This window comes from Panthera uncia, chromosome B4, assembly GCF_023721935.1.
Source record: "Panthera uncia isolate 11264 chromosome B4, Puncia_PCG_1.0, whole genome shotgun sequence".
In the NCBI taxonomy this organism is placed as follows: domain Eukaryota; kingdom Metazoa; phylum Chordata; class Mammalia; order Carnivora; family Felidae; genus Panthera; species Panthera uncia.
The window spans coordinates 74869173-74890644 of NC_064809.1; the positions used below are offsets into that span (position 1 = coordinate 74869173).

The following is a 21472-nucleotide window of genomic DNA, read 5'->3' on the forward strand; positions in this document are numbered from 1 at the left end:
ATAAAACATCTAATGAACTTGAGCTTGGTGACCTTACTTGCTCAAGGGCTTGCTCCACACTACACCAACACATATATACTGTTATGTACCAGAGATACATAAAGGTGAACAAGATACCAATGTCGCTTCCAGGAAATTACAAGAAGAAAAACCATAAAAATATTAGGCTGTTTGAAGAAGGATGGTTTTACTCTCCCATTAACAAGTGCAGCTTTTGTTGGTGTTTTGGTGCCAGCCATTCATACAGTCATCCCGGTAAAAAGAGGAACAGAAACTCTAAGGGAAATTTAAGGGCGTAGGAGTAGAAAGGGAGAGAAGTAGTGAACAATGAAAAGGGGGCTGGCTGGGACAAGGGAAACTTCCATTTTTATCTTAGATTCTTCTATTTTAGCTGAATGTACTGTTTTGCCTTTGTCATATAAGACAAGTCAACACAATTAAAATACGACTAAGTGGAAGCATTAAAATGTATCATGAATAGGGGCGCCTGGGTGGCTTAGTTGGTTGAGCATCCGACTTTGGCTCAGGTCCTGATCTCCCAGTTTGGGAGTTCGAGCCCTGCGTCAGGCTCTGTGCTGACAGCTCAGATCCTGGAGCCTGCTTCAGATTCTGTGTCTCCCTCTCTCTCTGCCCCTCTTCCACTTGTGCTCTGTCTCTCTCGGTCTCTCAATAATAAATAAACGTTAAAATTTTTTTTAAATAAAAAAATATACCATGAAGAAACAGGGATAAAAGGAGAAAGAAACAAAATTTCTAAATAGTTTTAATTCTTTTCATTTGTGGATAAACTTATCATTTTTCTCATTACTATTTCCCATCCTTGTTTAGTCTTAAAGAATGAGCAAATGAGTGAGTTTATGTGTTTTAGGAAACAATAACGTTTGGTGAGGAGGTATTCTCTCCTTTCTTTCTTTATCTAACTCCTCTCCTAGAAAATGGAAACACTACATGGAAGAAGCAGTAGTCTGCATCTTTGTAAAACAATCAACGAATATCCATAGCCTAGTCTTATTTTCTCGTATTACACCTAACTGGTTCCATCGACCCAAGCCAAAGACAATAATTTAAATAGGTTGTGAAGGTAGAAATATATTATCCAAATATTTGGTCTTTACTCTCCTAGCCAAGGATTTGTGTGAACCAAATATGTTACGAACCAAACAGAAAGAAGTGAGACTTACTGAGCCTGTCACATGCTCATTACAGTGGTTGGTCATTCCTGGGCATGAAAGAAGGGGCACTTAATTTTTTGAATAACCACATCCTGGTTTCTAAAGGTTATGGATTCAAATGTCAACCCGATGACAACTGAATGTTGGTTAGGACTAGTTAGTTAATCAGCTATCTTTTTCATAAAAAGATGTACAGAATAGTTACCTCAGCTACCAAAAATCCAGATCAACATATACATGAGGATAGAAATGCTAAACCACTTCAGTATATGTCATTGGGGAGTTTCTTTTTCCTAGTAATGATGGTAGGTTATATTAATCCATCCACTGCTCATTTGTTCATAGGAATTAGAACCATCACGTTCAACTAAAACATCTGACCTGGATAATGTATCTATTCACCAAAGGTAGAGAGTAAGTGAAGAAAAGCCTTTAATCAATTCTTATTACTTATAAGCTCTTTGAATTCTAAGCTTCGTTTCTTCCTTTAACTAAATAAACACTAAGAGCTAAGTCACTGTGCTAACCGCTGGGGAAGAAAAACATCATTACTTTGGAAGAAATTATAGACTTTGGGAGTATACAAATTTATACACAACTATTAAGGGGAAGCATGATATAAGTGCCCAAAGAGAAGTGAAAAGAAAATTCTATAGGAGAATGAGAAGGGTTGCTTAACTTATCTGACAGATATGGAGGTAAGACCTCAGTCTTGATAGACCTTGAGGAGTAAGATTTCAGAAGGCAGTAATGCAGGGGATAGGCATGAATAATTTAGAGAGTGAGGAGTTAATACAGAGTTTAAGTATAAGATTGGCTAGAGACTGAAAGGCAGGTTGAACTCAGATTGTGGAGGACCCAAATATTAAATAAAGATTAATCCTGAGATATCAAATGAAGGGGGTACACTAATTTACAACTCTATTTAGAAAGATAAATAGCAACGGTGTACAGGATGGATGGGAGAAAGGAAAAGAGAAGCTGACAGGGGAGGTGGTGGCAATGCTATGGGACCAGACAGAATGGCACATACTTGAGAAGCACCTAGAGGGTAGGCTTATTTAGACGGCTTAGTAAGTGACCGACTGGGAAGAAGAAACACGGAGAAGGAAGAACTGATCCCAACTTTCACAGACGAAGAGATTTGGTACATGGTGATGTATTAAGGGACACCTGGGTAAAGCAGGTTTTTAGTTAGAAAGACAATGGATTCTTTTGTAGCCTTCTTGAACTTGAGTGCCTAAGGGATATTCAAAGAAAGATGTTTGATCTGGCAGGCAACCAGAAATATGAGGCTGAAACTTGGGTTAAGAACCGAGGATTAGAACCTAGTTTGGGGGTTCACGTCTTAGAGTCATGGAAAGAGAGGAGATTTTTTCACAAGGAGAGAGAAAAAACCAGGAGGGCAGAGAGATCAGGAAGAAAAGTGGACAAGAACAGAAACTATCTCGGGCAAAAGGGAACAAGAGGAACTAAGAAAAGTGGAAGTCAAGCCAATTAATTTTGTCTCCTGTAAATAACTGATAAAAAGATTTAGGACAACACATTAGACAGATCATGTATTTCATTATCTATGTGCTCCCTGCCCCTGACCAGCTAGTTAGTTGAGATTCAGTCCAGTTCTCTAAAATTTAATTATGGAACCAATTTGTCCCTACTATATTCATTTGTCTCACTGAGGTACTCATTTGTTAGCTCTGAAGTATACATTCTTTCTTGCAGGCTCTTGCTCCGAAAAAGATTTCTAGTGTCCTTACCATATTTGTGAGAGCTTCCTTCCAAAGATCCAATTATGTAACTTCCTGATTAAAGCCTTATCCATGTTAAAGCTGAAATCATGTTAACAATAACCATAATCCAGTTTCGAACTAATTAGTTATTCCTCAAGCTAAAGTAGACAAAACTTTAGCATTTTTTTTGAAATATTAGATAAAACTTTTCAAAGTAAATGAAACACAATGATGCTTAGAAACCGCTATAAAACCGAGGGCAGGTCTGTTTGACTAAGCACTCCATTAAGTGACAAATGACTGTTTAGTCAGGAAGTTTTAAAAGCCATCTAAAAAGTCCAGGTCAACTTAGACACTCACCGCACCCCCCCCTTTTTCCTATACCATTAACAGTCAGGCTGTCCACTGCCATTAGAGATTTAGATGGATCTTTCTTTATATGAGGAGTCTTTCTTCACTTCTGACCAGCCACAAAATGATAGGCTTGTTCTGACACATCTCTCGCCAGACATGTATGAGAAAAAAGTCTCTCACCAGATCCTACCACATAATCAGCATTTTTGTTTGCTGCAATCCCAGTCATTTCCTACCTTAGGCCAGTTTCGACATGCACCAGGCTTTTGCACTGAATCGACATTGTGTGTGCTAGCATGACATCAGCCGTCCTGCCCCTAACAGGGTCTCTGAGGAGGAGACTTACAATGGTGCTTTGAGTCACAACAAAACCCCTTCCTCTCTGTTTAGGATTTCTGACATTTTTTCCCTTCCACTTAAAATTCTTCTTCCCATTTAAATTTAATTTTTTTTTTTTATTAAGACCATAAAGGAGAAAGAGGGAGTTGGCAGGCCCTAGAGGACTAAAAACAGAGGGATGAGAGTTTAAGAAAAGTCATAAAACTGCTTTGTGGTTACATCTCTTGCCAACTGGTTCCAGTGTTAAAATAGAGCTAAAACTCATGCAGAGGAAAGGGTTCTAGGTTTGCAAACCTTTAAAAATTCTTACTACATCCTTTAAATAGATGATCCCTTAAACATCCAAGAACTGTTCTAGTCAGGAAAGCTACAGGCACTGCAAGTTATGGGAAGAGATAAACTAAGTCACGTCAAACATAACTGAAGATTATTGGACGGGTTCTCGAATTTTTGTCTCAGAAAGAAGGCCTTATACCATTACTTCACACATGTAGGGATTTGGGCCAAATATTTAGCTTAAAAAATTTCAGCTTTCCCATCTAGATGGAATGTAGAGAAAATGATGGCTTTGCTTCCTATCAAACCTGTTTATTTCATTATAATGACTGTTGTAACAAACCATCCCCATGTACAAAGCCAGATATGCAGGAAAGTATGAGAAAACTGGAAAATTTTACCAGCTCTGCCGCCCCTGGATTGTGTTATAAGTCACCAGCATATGTAACTCATTTTCTAGTTAAGTAATTCCCTCTGGGTACCCGGTCTGCAATCCACACGAAGGATCAAATTTCATTAGCAGTCCTAGGAAAATGCAACCCTGTGCATTTGCAAGTCAAAACTCCTGAAGGCTACAGCTAGTCTGGCTACCCTCATTGATTTTTCCTGGGAGAGGATTTTAGCTGATAGAAAACATTTGTTGGAAGGCACAGATGAGGAAGTTCAGAGGAGAAGGAGTCCACTAGCAAAGAGACAACTAAGCCTTAGTCTTCATGTTAAACTCTGGCCTTAACACTCAGCCTGCAGCTGTGTCTAAGGGGAGAGAGATTCAGCAGAAATTCCACCCCCCCAACCCCCCCCCAAGCTACAAATGACAAAAGGCACAGGAAGACAAATTAAAAGGGCAAGCGTACAAAAACAAAATCCAATCAGCCTCAAACTCTCTTCATTTCTAGATATTAAACTGAATCCCTGTGTGTGCCTGATTTCACGTGAAACTGGGTCAGAGATCCGCAAATCTTAGCATCTCTGTACATAATTCAAGACTTTTAATTAATTCATTTAACATTGAATCGAAAGACATGCTGGCCACTACTCAAACTGTCTAGTTCAGAAAAATAGCGTTAATTACTTGAATTGCCTTTCTCAAGTTTGAAACCGGCCCAGTCCTTACCTTGGTTTGAGTTGGTTCACCTTTCTCAAACATCATCTTAAGCCTGTTCAGCGGAACATTATATTTCTCTATTTTGTTTGCAGCTTCTGTGTTTTCACTGATTTCGGGTTTTCCTACTTCATGCCTGGATTCTCCTAGACAATTTTCCATTTTTTTACTTTCTTTCGAGTGGTCTTTAAGATGCTCACTGCCCTGGGTGCGGGGATACGGATACCGATTGAGGGCTTCAGAAGGCGATCCTAGTCTAGGTCTGGGATGGACGGGTTCTTCTTGGTCAGCTTCCGCCCCAGAGGCAGACCTTCTTGCCACTTCACCGGGAGGACGGTTGCCTCCGTGTCTGACCTCAGCGCTGCCGTTTTGCAGGGAGTCCGTGTGAGACTCCGTTCCCAGGGCTGGGTTCTCCCACTTCTTCTTTAACACAGTCAGGATCCCCCTTCTAACGTGCTGGGGGAGATTTTCAGTGTTCTAGAAGAACAAGAAGTAAGTGCCAGTTATAACTTGCCTGTTGAAACATTCAAACATGTTGTTCTTTGTAAAATGAAAGTTAAAAGTCTAAGCTGCTCCTGGTCCACTGGCGTTTCGGACAGCTGGGAACAGTTACAGTCCTGCCACATGGAGAAAGCATCCACCCCGGGAGAGGGAGAGGGGAAGAGAGAAAAAGTCAGGAGCTGAAGCAGGAAGTGATAAAACAGGATAGCCTTATAAGGACAAAATGAGAAGAAAGGAGAGCCCAGATCTAATGAGACGAGGGATTTTTATCCAGAGATTAATAAGAAAAACAAGAAAGAAAAAGCAAAATACTAGGTACTTTAAATACCACAAATCTGCATTAATACAAGTTCCTCATTACATACCACAAAATTACATGGTGAATCTTTTTTCTTCTTTTAAATAAAACAAAGAGGCAGTGTAGCTGAAACCACCCAATACCAATAATCATCAAGGATTGAAACTATTGAAAGAAACCGAAAGAACTCACCAGACTTTTACATGTATTTGCATAAATTATATTTCATCATATCTGACATAATCTACGGGCATATGAACAATCAAATTCTATTTTTACATAAGAACCTAATCCTCTTTTTTCCCCTGCTCTTCTCTACATGTCTGTCCATGTGTAAATTCTCAGTTATCAGGAAATTTACTACTTCACACATCCTTTGGTAGAAAAACATCCAAGCTTCATATGAAAACACCACCACCCACTTTCTTGATTGAAGGACACACGTTTTCACATCTCAGGGAGTGCCACTTTCACCTGGGTCGAAACGGAACGAATTTATACATAAGACAGATTGCAAACAACCTGGAAACTGCCACTGTTGTTCTTCAAGAACCGAGGAAATGTGCTTGATGAAGTGAAATTCAATGTCCCAGACTCTGAAAGCTTTCCTATAAATAAAGCGAACAGCCCCAGTTCCCAACAAACCACGAACTCCAATACCTTCGTGCTCTCTCCGTTCCTGTGGTCTGTGACTCACCCGTCTTTCTACAAAGAAAGGACAAACCACCTAGGACTGAAAGACTTCGGGGGAATTAAACAGGATTAGCAGCTATATTGGGAATTAAGTCTCTCACCCTATTATTCTTCTGAATTCACTTCATCAAGTAGCACCAAGATTTGGGAAAAAAAAAAAAACAAAAAAACTTACAGAAGAACAACTGCCTGATTTTAGTGTTTAAATCTTTACTGACAAGATGATTCACTGGTGGAAGCATGAACGGATCAGAGATACAAGAAGCACAAAAAAATTTTCTTGTTGGAAAAGAATTAAAAAACTGCTCTGGACACCGGTGCTGCCTTAACTCTGGCAACATGCTTTGCTCAATGCTACCTCCTGCCACACAATGGATGAGTCATCCCGGTCTCCAACTTCACCTGCCCTGCCCTCGCCCTGACTAAATAGGAGTCCTGAGAATCTAAGTGGCATTTTGTCTTGGGAACTGGACACTACTTTTCTCAGTAACCATGTGATCAGAGTGTATTTACTGACATGGAAAGATGCTCGTAAGATGCTTTTGAGCGGAAAAAAGCAAATTATAAGACAGCATAATCCCACTTTATAATGCACATGTGTATTTATAAATATAAGCAGAAACGTAGCTGGAAGAAAAGACAGGGGGATGTTAATAAGTTACCTTTGGATTGTGGATTGTGGGCGTTTGTATTTTTTTTCTTTCTTTTTACAATAAATGTGTATTTGTTATTTAATAAAAATGAATAAAAAAATAAAACTATACATCATCGTCCTATCACAAAAATCTGCTACAGAATATTAAAACTTTTTTGATGTTAATGTAAGCAGCTTGAAAATGACCATTTCTACTTTACTTGTGATGACCAGGGAGGGAGGGATCTGTGGGATGGAGTAACGGCAGTGTCCCCAAACGGGTATGGGTGGAGGACCCATCCCTTAGGGGACATTGTAGCTAGGAGTAAATGTGCTCTTTTATTAAAAGGAGTTCTTTTGTTTTCTGTTTTTGTGTGTGTGTGTGAGAGAGAGAGAGAGAGAGAGCTCAAGTGGGGAAGGGGGGCAAAGAGAGAGGGAGAGAGAGAACAATCTCAAGCAGGCTCCACACTCAGCACAGAGCCCCAACACAGGGCTGGATCCCACGACCCTGGGATCATGACCTGAGCTGATATCAAGAGCTGGATGCTCAACCGACTGAGCCACCCAAAGCGCCCCTAAAAGGAGTCCTTAAAGGAAACAGCTCCAAAAGTGTTGAAGTGGGGACAAAAAGGGCTGCATGGTCGGACAGCGTTAAAGGCCCCATACCCTTAAATCACTCTTGGCAACATACCCAGGCAACGCCAGGTGTCCAGGTCTTTAGGATGTGAGGAGAGCAAAAAATGGGAAGCAGCAGTGGTTACAGGCTTTCTGGGGAAGGTAAGGCAGCAAGAAGGTGTAGAACAAGAGCAATTGCTAAAAGCAGTTTGGACAGCACGATGGCCTGGGCTATCACTGGATAAGGCATAAAGGGCCACTTCTATTTTCTTCTCTTTATCTGTATTTTCTACAACAACAGCTGTTACTAGTATAATCCAGCCCCACCCAGCCAAGTGACCTTGGGCAAATTTAATTTCTGCAACCCACAATCCTGGGCTAGTATGGAGAACAGATGTGACTACATTAAAGCATGTAGTGCAGTATGTGACATAAACAGGCACCCAATCTAGTGGTGACAATTAATATTATGTGGGTGGTCCTCCCTACTCCTCCAGCCATACCTCATGATGATCAAGCACAGTAAGTAGCCAGTCATCTCCCAAATCCTGAACTTGGGTTACAGTCTCTTCTTGTTCTTTGTCTTCACAGTCTCCACTATACCAGAGTAGGGGTGTGGGGCACAAAATAAGGTAAAATTCTAGTTGATGTCCTTTGTATCAAGGGTTTAACTCTGTCCCAAGTATTTTCCTAGAGTAGGCAGTGGGAAGTCATGGAGACTGCAAGGTTTCAAGGACCTTGTTAGTTGCTACATTACTGTAGCTTCCTCTCTCAAAGTGACATCCAGAACGCTGTTCACTCTACCCTGCAAGGCTGAGAATCTTGGCAGATTTGCCTCTGGATCAGAACTGGCTGCCTGAATCCAGATTAGGCACAACCTGGAAATGCAACACAATGTCTTTTCTTCAGGAACATTTGACTTTGGGATGTGTCCCAGCACTGTCATTCTGAGATGTATGCCCTTGGATAAGTCCTTTCCTCTCTGTCTCAGTTATTCCACCCATAAAATAAAGAGGCTGGGTCAAATGAGCTTTAGTGTTGAAATCTTAGCAGGGGTATCTTCATCTTAAAAGCAGGAGGATGTTTGGTAGGAGACAACAGTGGAGTTGGAAATATGGACTACCTGAATGTATAGCCTCCAAGGAAGGGAAGAAATTCCTAGGCTGAGAGACTCTCAGAAAAGTGGTAGCTAGGCATTATGGAGATGAGTGACTAAAGCATAGATTTCAAGAAGTGCTATATTGCATGCTTGAAAGGAACCTGAAAATATAACTGATGGCAGTATTAATGGTCTTTATTTCTGTTTCCTAGATGTATGTGGAAGAGGAAGAGAAAAGGAGAAGTAAACTTCTGGGAATCCAGGCTATCATATAACCTGATCCCACTATTTGCTAAAGGAATAAATGTACCCTCTCGCTCCCGAATGTTTCTCTAAGTTGCTTTCCATGGTAGAATACAAGTATTCTTTCATCTGATCAGTCACTTCTACTAATTTATATGGATATTTCTCCGACTTAGGCTCAGGTCAAGATCTCATGGTTTGTGTGTTCGAGCCCCACATCGGGCTCTGTGCTGATGGCTCAAAGCCTGGATCCTGCTTCGGATTCTGCATCTCTCCCTCTTTCTCTGCCCCTCCCCTGCTCGAGCTCTGTCTCTCTCTCAAAACTAAACACACATTAAAAAAAAAAAAAAAAAAAGCAACCCCTCTGTCATTAGTGGGAAAAACTGGTGAGATTTGAATAAATTCTATAGTTTAGTTAATAGCATTGTATCAGTGAATTTTTTAGTTTTTTTTTAATATATGAAATTTATTGTCAAATTGGTTTCCATACAACACCCAGTGCTCATCCCAAAAGGTGCCCTCCTCAATACAAATTTTTTAGTTTTGATAAATGTTTCAGAATTATGCAAGATGTTAACATTAGGGGGAGGTAGGTAGAGGCATATCAGAATTCTCTGTAATATTCTTTTTTTTTCTTCCAAATTTTTATTTAAATTCTAGTTAGTTAACATATAGTGTAAGACTGGTTTCGGGAGAATTTACTGATTTGTCACTTACATATAACACCCAGTGCTCATCATAACAAGTATCCTCAATACCCATCACCCATGTAGCCCATCCCCCACCAATCTCCCTCCATCAACCCTCAGTTTGTTCTCTATCCTTCAGAGTCTCTTATGGTTTGCATCCCTCTCTTCCCCCCCTTCCCATATGTTCATCTGTTTTGTTTCCTAAGTTCCACATAGGAGGGAAATCAGATGGTATTTGTCTTTCTGTAACTGACTTATTTCACTTAGCATAATAAACTCTAGCTCCATCCAAATCGTTGCAAATGGCAAGATCTCATTCTTTTTGATGGCTGAGTAATATCCCGGTGTGTGTGTGTGTGTGTGTGTGTGTGTGTGTGTGTGTGTGTGTATACACCACATATTCTTTATCCATTCATCAGTCCATGGACACTTGGACTCTTTCCATAGTTTGGCTATTGTTGATAATGTCTCTGTGCTATCTTAATAACTCTAGTGGAAATCCAAAATTATTTAAAAATTAAAAGTGTGTTTAAAAAAAAAGTAACCATCCCTCAACTTTGTGTCTTCCTTTATCTCTTGCATTTTATAGTTAAGGGTCTTGAAAGCACTGTCTGTAGTTGCTATTTCTACTTGAACGCTCTATATTCACACTAACTCTACTGCCCAAACACTTCTGAAGTAGCTCCAGTCAAGATCACTGATCAGGTCTCTAATATTTTCATTTTATTATCTTATTATTAATAATTTTTCCCAGTTACAAAAGTAATAAAAATCTCATTGGGGGAAAAAAGTCACAGTCAATATAGGAATGTACACATGCCTTGAACGTATGCTCTTATTTTTCCTATTTGACTTCCCTATGCCTGCCACCCAAGATACCCACTGCCAATGACTTGGTGCATATGCTCTCAAATTTTTTCACCTATTTTTATATACTCTATTTTTTTAGATACTATATATATATTTACATGTGAAGATATCAAAAAGCATGTTAAGTGATTAAAGCAAGGTGTTGAACAGTATAGTATGGTAACTATACTAACAGTATGTGAGAGTTCATATTTCCTCACATACTAATTATTATCCAATAAAAAAAATCTGCCAACTGTTTAGATTACAATTTATACCTCATGGTTATTTTAATTTACATTTATTATTATTATTAGTGAGGCTAAGCATTTTTTTCATGTTTATTGTTTCTTCTTTTTTTATTAAAAAAATTTTTTTTGTTTGTTTAGTAAACTCTACTCCCAGTGTGGGGCTTGAACTCACAACCTAGAGATCAAGAGTCCCGTAGCTCTACCAACGGAGCCAGCCAGGTGCCCCTATTTTTTCTTTTTTAATTACCTACTCACATCCTTTTGCCTCAATTGGCAAATGCAGTGGACACTTCTGCTTTATTTTAATTGATCCCTCTATAGCATTTGACATTACTGACTACCCCTCCCCTTTTAAAAAATTCCCTCCTTCCATGGCTTTTGTGAGATACCCCTTTTTTTCTAGGGTTCTTCCCATTTCTCTGGCCACTCCTCAGTCTTCTTTATAGGTTTCCCTTCCTCTGTCCCTACCTTGTATGCTGGGGTCCCTCAAGGTTCTGTCTTAGGTCCTCATTGTTCACTTACATATTCCCTGTAGATGACGTCATCTACCTTCTGGTTTTACCCACCAGTTGCCTAGAGATGACTCAGACCCTATAACTCTAGCCAGATCCCTCTCCATACCTGGAATTCTACCTGGAAATCCTATAGACATCTTACACTTATCCTTGCCTAAGGCTGAAGTCTCCTTTCTCCTCTCTTTACCTCTCACCCTTTAATCTGTTTCTTTTCTTGAACTCTCCATCTTGGTGGATGTGACAATTATCTTTTCAAATGTCAAATGTGCCCGTTCTCATGTGTCTGTGCGGTGCATGTGTCACTTGCTCTGCCATTTCCTTGCCCCCTTTGCTTGACTAATTCCTATTTATCCTTTGGGCTTAGTCAGGCACCACTTCTGGGAAGCTTTCCTTGACATGGTATAGTCCAGGTTAAAAGTTTCTCCTAAACTCTCCCCCAGCACCATGAGTATTTCTCTAACATGGTACTTACTGCACTGGGATTATAAACTCTATTTTCCACATTCTAAATAGTCCCTTGAAGGCAAGGACCACATCTTATTCCTCTTTGTGTTTCAGCACCTGGCACCTAAGAGAGGCTCCACAAGTGTTTGTCTACACTCGTGGTACCAACTTTTATCATCCCCCTGTCTTGAACCTACTTCAGTCAGGCCTCCCAAATAGCACAAGGTGACCAATGACCTTCATGTTGCTCCAATAGTCAGTTCTCAGCTTTTTCTGGGTGTTTGACTCTGATGATAACTCTCCTTTTAGAAGCACTTTCTTGGGGGCACCTGGGTGGCTCAGTTGGTAAAGCATCCGACTCTTGATTCTGGCTCAGGTCATGATCTCGCGGTTGTGAGCTTGAGCCCCACATTGGGATTGCGGAGTGAAGAGCCTGCTTGGGATTCTCTCTCTCTCCCTCTCTGCCCCTCCCATGCTCTCTTTCTCAGAAACAAAACAAAACTTTTAGAAGCACTTTCTTCACTTGGCTTCTGGCACCCATACTCTTGTTTCTGCTGTCGTTTTACCAGCTGCTCCTACTCAGTCTCCTTTGCTGGTTCCTCCTTATCTCCCAACTTGAAACATCAAAGTGCTCTTGAGCTCAGTCCTCAGACCTCCCCTCTATCTCCTTTCACTCCCTAAGTGATCACATGCATCTCATGTCTTTAAATACCATGGATACTTTGATACACACACATCCTATCTCCAGCTCACATCTCTTCCAGTTTCAAGTTCTTATATAACATCTCTACATAGGGGGCACCTGGGTGTCTCAGTCAGTTAAGGGTCCAACTCTTGATTTCGGCTTAGGTCACGATCCCAGGGTTGTGGGATCGAGCCCCACATTGGGCGCTGCGCTGAACATGGAGCCTGCTTGGGATTCCGCCCCCCCCCTTCCTGTTCTCTCTGCCCCTTCCCTGCTTGTGCTCTCTCTCTCTCTCTCTTTCAAAAATAAATAAATAAACATTAAAAAAAAAATCTCTACTTGGATGTCTTAAAGCATTTCACATTTAACATGCCCCAAACCAAGCTTCTACCATTTTCCCTTCTCTAAACCTGCTTTTCCTACAGACTTCTTCATCTCAATTAATGTTATTTTTCCAGGTGTTTGAGCCAAAATGAGTTTTGCCATTCACCATTTTTCTCTTTCTCTACTTTCAGTATAAATCCTGACCATTTCTCATCACCTATATAACCACTCCAGTCCAGCCCATTATCATCTCTTCCCTAAATCACGGCAATTGTTTTATAATTTGTCTCCATGCATCTGCCATTGTTCCTAGAATTTCTTCCTCCTATTTTTTAAAATTTAAGTCAGATAACATCACTCCTTTGCACGCAAACCCTCTGAAGGCCCCCATGTGATCAGAGTTAAAGCCCTGGTCCTCATAGTGGCTATGACTTTGCTTTTCCCATTCCTCAAACACATCAACAAAGTTCCTGCCTCAGGGCATTTGCATGTGCTCTTCCTTCTGCCCTAATCATTCTTCTCCCTGGTTCGTATCCTCAGATCTCTACTCCAGTGTCCCCTCATCAGAGGTGTTCCTGGACCACCCTACATTCTATCCCTCCTACCCACTTTGTGTTGTTTCTTAGCATTAACCACCACCTGACACAATTTCTTTATTGTCCGTCTCTCCCACTATCGTAAACTCCATGATGGAAGAATCGTAGTCTGTATTAGTGCCTAAAACAGTGCTTGGCACCTAGTAGGTGACCCGTGAATACTTGCTAAATGAATGACTGAAAGAAGGAAGGAAGAAAAGAGGAAGGGGAAAAATAACAGGCCGGAGAGAGAGGAGGAAAGAAACCAGCAGTTGAGTGAAATGATGGTAGCTTTTGCTTACAGTGGACCACAAGGGACCCATTTTTTAATTACAGGAAAATTACGCCAAAGACCTGGTCAACATTACCCCCTTCGAGAGAACAAATTGACAGGGGCACGTTCTGCACTAACTTAAATAGGTTAGGTACTAAAAACCGTTAGGAGGATGTTTCTGTAATGCCAGCCAAATTAAAGAATTCTTACCCAAATAAGTGAGATTTTTTTTCCTCACAAGATTAAATCAAGTAAGATTTCAAAAGAAATACATTCTCCAGCCCAGCTGGAAGCTAGCCAGCAGGGAGAGTAGAGAATGAGAGCAAAAGAGCTTGTTCTAAGGTTTTAGCCTTTGATGGATCCTGCAGCTAAGAAACTTGCTAACTAGACTGGGTCAAGACGTGTGCTTTAAACAAAGAACCCCAGGATGACGACAGCGGCACAGCTGCTACCATTTAAATGCAGAAATACAGAAATTCTGGTTGTTTGATTTGGAACAAGGGATGGAACCTAGGAAACCCTGTATTCTAATTTGAGCAGAATTAGTAAGCCATTTTACTAACCTCGGGCAAAGCACTTGGCCTTCTATCTTTCACTCAACTCAGGGAAGAGAAAGGGGTTCAAAAGGAGAACCTCAGTGGAAAAATAAGATTCCCTGCACCTGAACCACGTCCTCATGAGTAAATGGCTCACAAATCAGAGCAGCTGGCATCATTGCCTGGCTCAGCTGACATGGAGCCCGAGCCCCACAGAGGCTGCAGGTGGCTGGACCACACAGGCTTTATCAAGAAGTTCCACATGCCCTGGGGCTCCTCAATACTTACACTTCTTCTCTTTTCCATGTTTGCTTCTTCAGCGGCTTTCTGGTACCTTCAGAGAAGGGGAGGGGGGGAGAAAGAGAATGTTCTCAAATTAAATTTATGTTTTTACTTTTTTTTTAATGTTTATTTATTTTTGAGAGAGCACAAGCAGGGCAGGGGCAGAGAGAGAGGGGGACAGAGGATCTGAAGCGGGCTCTGCACTGACAGCAGCGAGCCCAGTGTAGGGCTCGAACTCATGAATCGCGAGATCATGACCTGAGCCGAAGTCGGAGGCGCAACCGATTGTGCCACCCAGGTGCCCTGTTTTTACTTTTTTATCCTTTAAGAAAACCACTTCTGCCTACATATTTCTGCCAGCAAGTGTCTTTAATCAACTCCAGCGGAAGAAGCAGAGAATCAGAGCAGCCCTCACTTCCTGCACTGTTACAGTCATCCGGTCTGGTCTAACAGGTCCAAGGCGAGCAGGTCAAACGCTGGGAAATAACTAAATAGAGGAGAAAGTCTGGGGTTTAAATCCCCCTTTGATGTCTCATTAACTGTGATCACTTAACCTCTGTAAACCTCAGTTTCCTTATCTAGAAAATGGCTTTACAGATCTCCTGTCAAGGTTGCTGTGAGGGTTAAATGAGATCACGTGCATAAAAAACACTTTGCAATTAGCCAAAGGATGTAACATGGCATTGAACAAGGATGCACATTTCCCCCGGGCACTAATGCCTCTGAAATCTTACAGTTCTTGCCAAATGATGGAGAGCTAGTCACACTGCCTGTGCATTTGTGAGTGTAATCTAAATTCTTGGTATTGTCACTTTAGCTCAATGTAGTTGATGGTATTACACATATTTTAAATGCCACTGAAAATGTCTTTAAAGAAATTACATGTGATTTGGCACTTGAAGAAAAACTGTTTTTACTGTTTTAGGTATGAATAAGGGTGATATGTGAGGAGAAAAGTTTATGTGCTAAGCAAGCACTGGTCCTTTTAATTGGCAGTGTTTTTGTTTTTTTCTGAGTGATGCATAAAATAGTGGCAAGGCTACAGTGGATGGCATTTTAGATTTGATAAACAAGCATGTATAATTTAATTATTTTAATTTTATGATTACTTTCATCATTTTTCTTTTTTTTTAATTTTTAAATGTTTTTATTTATTTTTGAGACAGAAAGAGACAGAGCATGAGCAGGGGAGGGGCAGAGAGAGGGGGAGACACAGAATCTGAAGCAGGCTCCAGGCTCTGAGCCATCAGCACAGAGCCTGACGCGGGGCTTGAACTCACGGAGTGTGAGATCGTGACCTGAGCTGAAGTCAGATGCTTAACTGACTGAGCCACCCAGGTGCCCCTTTCATCATTTTTTCTTACTTGGATCAGAAGATCCCTGAGAAACAACAGAAGTCCCAGGGCTTCTCAGAGGGGATTAGGTTTTCTCCATTTGAAGGCAAAGATGGGCTGGGATGTCTAGGCTGCAGCAAATCCCCAGGCCACCCAGGACAACCTTAACCTGGCTTCCCCAGGGCCTCTGAGTCAAGCACAGAAGGCAGCACCATCACCCAGAATATCCCCACCCCATGCCTCTCCTTGGGCTTACATGCCTAGAACTCAGCACCAACCCAACCCTAGAAAAGGGCCACTTGTTCTCTGTCTTAAGGTAGAACTTCTGAATTCACAAGTCACTTGGAGAAGGAAAAGGAGGTGAGAGAAAAAGAAAAAAGCAGAATGGGGAAGGGCCCATCCCTCTACCAAAACCAACTTACTTTTTTTTTTTTTTTTTTTTTTTGGTTTCAGGGAGTATAATTTAGTGATTCAGCACTTACATACAACACCTGGTGCCCATCGCCCTCAATACCCATCATTATCTAGCCCAACTCCCACCCACGTCCCTCCAGCAACCCCCCGTTTGCTATCATTGAGAGTCTCTTATAGTTTGCTTCCCGTTCTTCTCTTCCCCCCCTTCCCTTATGTTCATCTGTTTTGTTTCTTTTTTTTTTTTTAATGTTTATTTATTTATTTTGAGACAGAGAAAGAGTGAGGAGGGGAGAGGCAGAGAGAATCCAAAGCAGGCTCCAGGCTGTCAGCGCAGAGCCTGATGTGGGGTTTAATCCCATGAACTGGGAGATCGTGACCTAAGCTAAAATCAAGAGCCAGACACTTAACCGACTGAGTCACGCAGATGCCCCAACACTAAAACATTTTTAACCTATGAAGTAGGGAAAGATTTTTTTTTTAAGCTGATATACTGGGGGTAAATTAATAAAACCTCTATGGTGGCATTTTGTCAATTTTACAAAAGCACAAATGTTGTGATCCATCAATTCTGTTTCAGAATTTGTCCTATAGATACACTCACACAAGCAAAAATGACTTTCATATTAGATTATTTGTCAGCACATCAACTGTAATAACAAAAGACTGAAAACAACCTGAATTTCCATTAGCAGAGGAATGGTAAATAAATTACAATGTATTCCTGTAATGGAATACTATGCAGCTATAAAAAGGGATGATGGTGATGGTTGCCTGATAATGTGAATGTTCTCAATGCCACTGAATTGTATACTTAAAAATAGTTAAAATGATAAATTATATGTTATGTATAACATATCACAATTCAACAAACACAACAAAACAGTATGATACTAGCATAAAGACATATAGATCAATTGAATGGAATAGAGCCCAGTCAAAAACAATTACAGTTACTTCAATTGCATGAACAGAATGATTACTAATGGATGGAAGTCACCCTATTACAGAAATATTTGCCACAGATTTCCCATCTGCATTTTCTCAGAAGGGCTAAATATATTTGAACTGTGAAATCTTTGCATATATCTGTGCCACCCCGTCCATTTCTCTCTTTACTTCACCAAGGTATTAAGCATGACTGTCACAACTGTTATGTTTTCCATTAAGCCAGCAGTATATTACTTCATATATGTCATATAATTGTAAGGTGACTTTTACCATCTAAATGTAATGTTCACATGTTGCTTCCTACATTAAAATTTTTGGTAGGGGGGGAGAAGAAAAGGAATATAGCCCAGAAATAAACCCTCACATATGAAGTCAAGAGCTTTTCAACAAGGGTACCAACACCATCTATTAGGGAAAGGACAGTCTTGTCAACAAATGATGCTGGGAAACTGGATCTCCACATGCAAAAAAAAAAAAAAAAAAAAAAAAAGAAGTTGGACCCTTGCCTTATACCATATATAAAAATTAAGTCAAAATGGATTAAAGACCTAAGGGTAGGAGCTAAAACTATAAAACTCTTAGAAGAAATGAGGGGCCAAGATTCATGACGTTGAATTTGATAATGATTTCTTGTAATAAAAGCACAGGCAACAAAAGAAAAAGTAGATAAACTGAACTTCAACAAAATCTGTGCATCAAAGGAAACTATTAACAGAGTGAAATAAAGAAATAATAAAAGAAAGTATTTGTAAGTCATATCAGATAAGGGATTAACATCCAAAATATACAAATTTTTAAAGATAACAAACATGGGATAATATTGTGCATTCTATTCTGCATCTCCCTTTCTCCATCTTAGAACAGCTGAATTTTTACTCAAGCACTAGAGAAAAGTAGTAAGAGGAAATAACCAAAAGAGATATAGTTCCTGCTCTCAGCTTAACAGTTTAGACATTAAACACATAAGCACATGAATATATATATATAATGCATATATATATATATATACAATGTGTGTATATATATAATATGTATACATAAAATATATACATTAGACACATACACATATATAATACACACACACATATTGCAATAAATCCTTTAAAGAAAAAGAACACAGAATTATGAAATAGCCTAACAAAGGAAGCAAGTTGAGAAGGCAGTGGTGGAGGTATGTGTATGCTGTGTGTCTGAAGGAAAGCCTTCCTGAGAACAAGACCTTTAGACTGAGATCTGAAGTTTGACCTAAAGAGTTGGCCAGGCAAAACAAGGTGAAGAAAGCATTCCAGGCACAGAAAAATGGCCCACACAAAGGCCCCAAGGTGCCTCAGGTGTGTAAGTACATAAAGCTCCAGGGTTCCTGGGGCACATCGGGAGAGGGAGAGCAAGAGACGGATCAGGAAGGCAGAGGTTCTGTGCGCCATGCTGAGCGTTTTGAATGTAATCCTAGGTGCAAGGAATGGTCACTGATCCAATTCATGTTTTTAAAAGAGTGCTCCAGGGGCACCTGTGTGGCTCAGTCTGTGAAGTGTCCAACTCTTGGTTTCAGCTCAGGTCATGATCTCACAGTTTGTGGGTTTGAGCCCTGCAATGGGCTGTGCCCTGACAGTGGAGCCTGCTCGGGATTCTCTCTCTCTACCCCTCCCCCTGTCTCTCTCTCTCTCTCTCTCTCTCTGAAAATAAATAACTTTTTAAAAAATTTTTAATGTTTATTCAGTTTTGAGAGACAGAGAGCAAGCAGAGGTGGGGCAGAGAGAGAGAGGGAGACAGAATCCGAAGCAGGCTCCAGGCTCTGAGCTGTCAGCACAGAGCCTGCCACGGGGCTCAAACTGACGAACTGTGAGATCATGACCTGAGCCGAAGTCAGATGCTTAACCGACTGAGCCACTCAGGCGCCCCTTAAATAATCTTAAAACAAATAATAAAGGGGTTCTCTAGAGGCTGTGTGGAGAATGGACTAGGGGGGCTGACAAAGGAGGTGGCATTAATGAGAGGTGATGCTGGCTTGGCCCAGGGTGGTGACACTGGAGTGAAAGAAAAGTGAGTAGGCTTGAGATGTATTTCAGAGGTAGAATCAACAGGACTGGTAGTGAGGGAAGGGGGAAGAAGCAGTCAAGAACAAGTCCCAGGGTTTTGGCAGCTGAGTTCATGGAATTACTGTTAACTGGGATGGGGAATTCTGAAGGAGGAGCAAATCTGGGGATGGGGAAGATAAAGAGTTCAGCGTTAGCCACGTTAACTAACTAGCAATATAAATTTAGGACTTGTCTGTCCACAGGTGGTATTAAAGCCACGGAACACACCATATCACCTACAAGAGTGTGCACTGCGAGAAGAGGTCCTGGAGACTAACATTTTAGCAGTCAAAAGGGGATGAAGAGGTCATAAGACACAATGACAAGGAATAGACAGAGAGGTAGCAGACAACCAGGAAACTGGCAGAGAAGCCAAGAGAAGGAAAAATGTGGGAGGCACAAAGTGCTGAGAGGTCATGTGATACCAAGGCTACCAACACCTGGGTTTAGCAACACAGCAGCCTCCTGTAACCCTGGCAATCCTCTTCCATTATAAATATAATTAATTTACCCACACTCCTTTTATGTGCATTTGGATTATTTCCAGCTTTCCGCCATTACAAATAGTACTTTGGTGAATGTCCTTGTGCGTATATTTTCCCCCTTACTTGTACTAATACGTCTGTCTGAGAGTCCCTAGAAATGGAAATGCAAGAGAAAAGTGGATTATAGATAGAAAGGAACTTACAATTGGCCTTGGCCCTTGTTTCCACACCCCCTGGGTAATCATCTACAGTATATTACAGTGATAACACAATATATGGGAGCCAGAGCCAATCAGCAGACAGGTTTATTCTTAGTCAATTGTTCTCCAAGGCAAAGTATTTGCACTGTGGTTAGTTGAGTAAATAGGCTCAAAGGTTCCCTTCCCTTTTCTGTCTTAACAGAAATATAGACTTAAAGAAAGAAGACCAGAATAATTTTCATCTTCAGTCCTCTCCTTTTAGCACAGAGGCATCTGAAAGACACAGGTATATCTGCCGCTGGCTGTCTTGAATTTTGTTTTGAAACTCCACTCAAATATCCCTGTCCTTTATTTAGAATGAAGTACTTGCTAAATATTAGATATGCAGGGAGAAAGGTCGCATGCCACTGCTTTCTTCCAAGTCAGGGCCGTGGTACTTTTTACATTTTGCACTCTCGGTATGCTAAGAGATGCTGGGGTGCCACACTTCTAAATTCAGCGTTGGGGCAGGATTCAGGCCTCAGACTTTCCTCAAAGGCACTTAAGAGCAACTTGCGTAATTCTGACACAAAATGTGAAGGTCACTGATTTTGCAGGGGCAGGGGAGGGGGAAGGCATTTTGAAGATTCAAATTGGAGGGGAAAAAATATTTGCAGTGACATTTCTATAATTAAAATCTCATCCCTCTCCCCCTCCCAGACTGTCTTGTCGTCCACCATCCTCTTGTTCACACACAGAATTTAATCTTGCAACTGCTCATTAATGCTCAGCGGTGGGGCAGGCAGCTGATGGAGGATGCTAGAATTATCTTGGGAGTAATAGCAGTGCCTCAAACTTTTCTAAGGCCAGAACAGAGTTCCTGAGCCATGACTCTTGCTCGCATGCCCTCAAAGAGAGCAAAGAGAAAATGGAAACTCCCAAGTTTCAGGCAATGTATTTTCCTCTGGAACTATTTCACCACTAAAATGTTACAGAGGAGCCAAAAAGGAAAAGAAAAAAAAAAAAAAAAAGAGGAAGGTAGCCAGGGAGATCTGAAGGTCAATTTTTTCTTAATGAAGGAAAAACTAAATATAAACCAGGTTCCTTCTTGAGACTATGGAGAGGGTAAAGTCATAAGAAGGTGGAGGTGTTACAGAGGGGAGGGATGAGTGTGGGGGTGGGGTTCAGGGATCTGTGTGCTGGCTTTGGCTTTGCCACTGTCTGGGGTGGGAGCCTCAGTCATAATCACTGGCCATCAAGTTCCTGGTCTGTCAGAGGAATGGGGCAAAGGTTAGCCAGATTGGTGGTTTTAAAACTCTTTTCACTGCAGAATCCTACCTTCAAGTGATATCTCTTTTTTTAATGTTTCTTTCTTTTTTTTTCTTTTTTCTTTTGTTGAGAGAGAGACAGAGTGCGAGTGGGGGTGGGGGGCAGAGAGAGAGGGAGACGCAGAATCTGAAGCAGGTTCCAGGCTCTGAGCTGTCAGCACAGAGCCTGATGCAGGTCTCGAACCCACAAACGGTGAGATCATGACCTGAGCCAAAGTTGGACGCTTAA

General features: G+C 41.0%; 1 protein-coding gene across 7 annotated transcripts in view; it reads right to left on the minus strand.

Moving 5' to 3' along the window:
• LIMA1 (LIM domain and actin binding 1) overlaps positions 1 to 21472 on the minus strand; it is an 83975-nt gene that overhangs the window by 29238 nt on the left and 33265 nt on the right. For 5 of the 7 annotated variants that reach the window (XM_049627304.1, XM_049627300.1, XM_049627303.1 and 2 more), the window contains exons 3-4: positions 14487 to 14532; positions 4986 to 5450 (exon numbers count right to left, since the gene is read on the minus strand). In XM_049627304.1, the coding sequence (XP_049483261.1) occupies positions 4986 to 5450; positions 14487 to 14532 (511 nt within the window). The remainder of the gene's footprint in view (positions 1 to 4985; positions 5451 to 14486; positions 14533 to 21472) is intronic. The other 2 variants (XM_049627305.1, XM_049627306.1) reach the window with 1 other exon arrangement.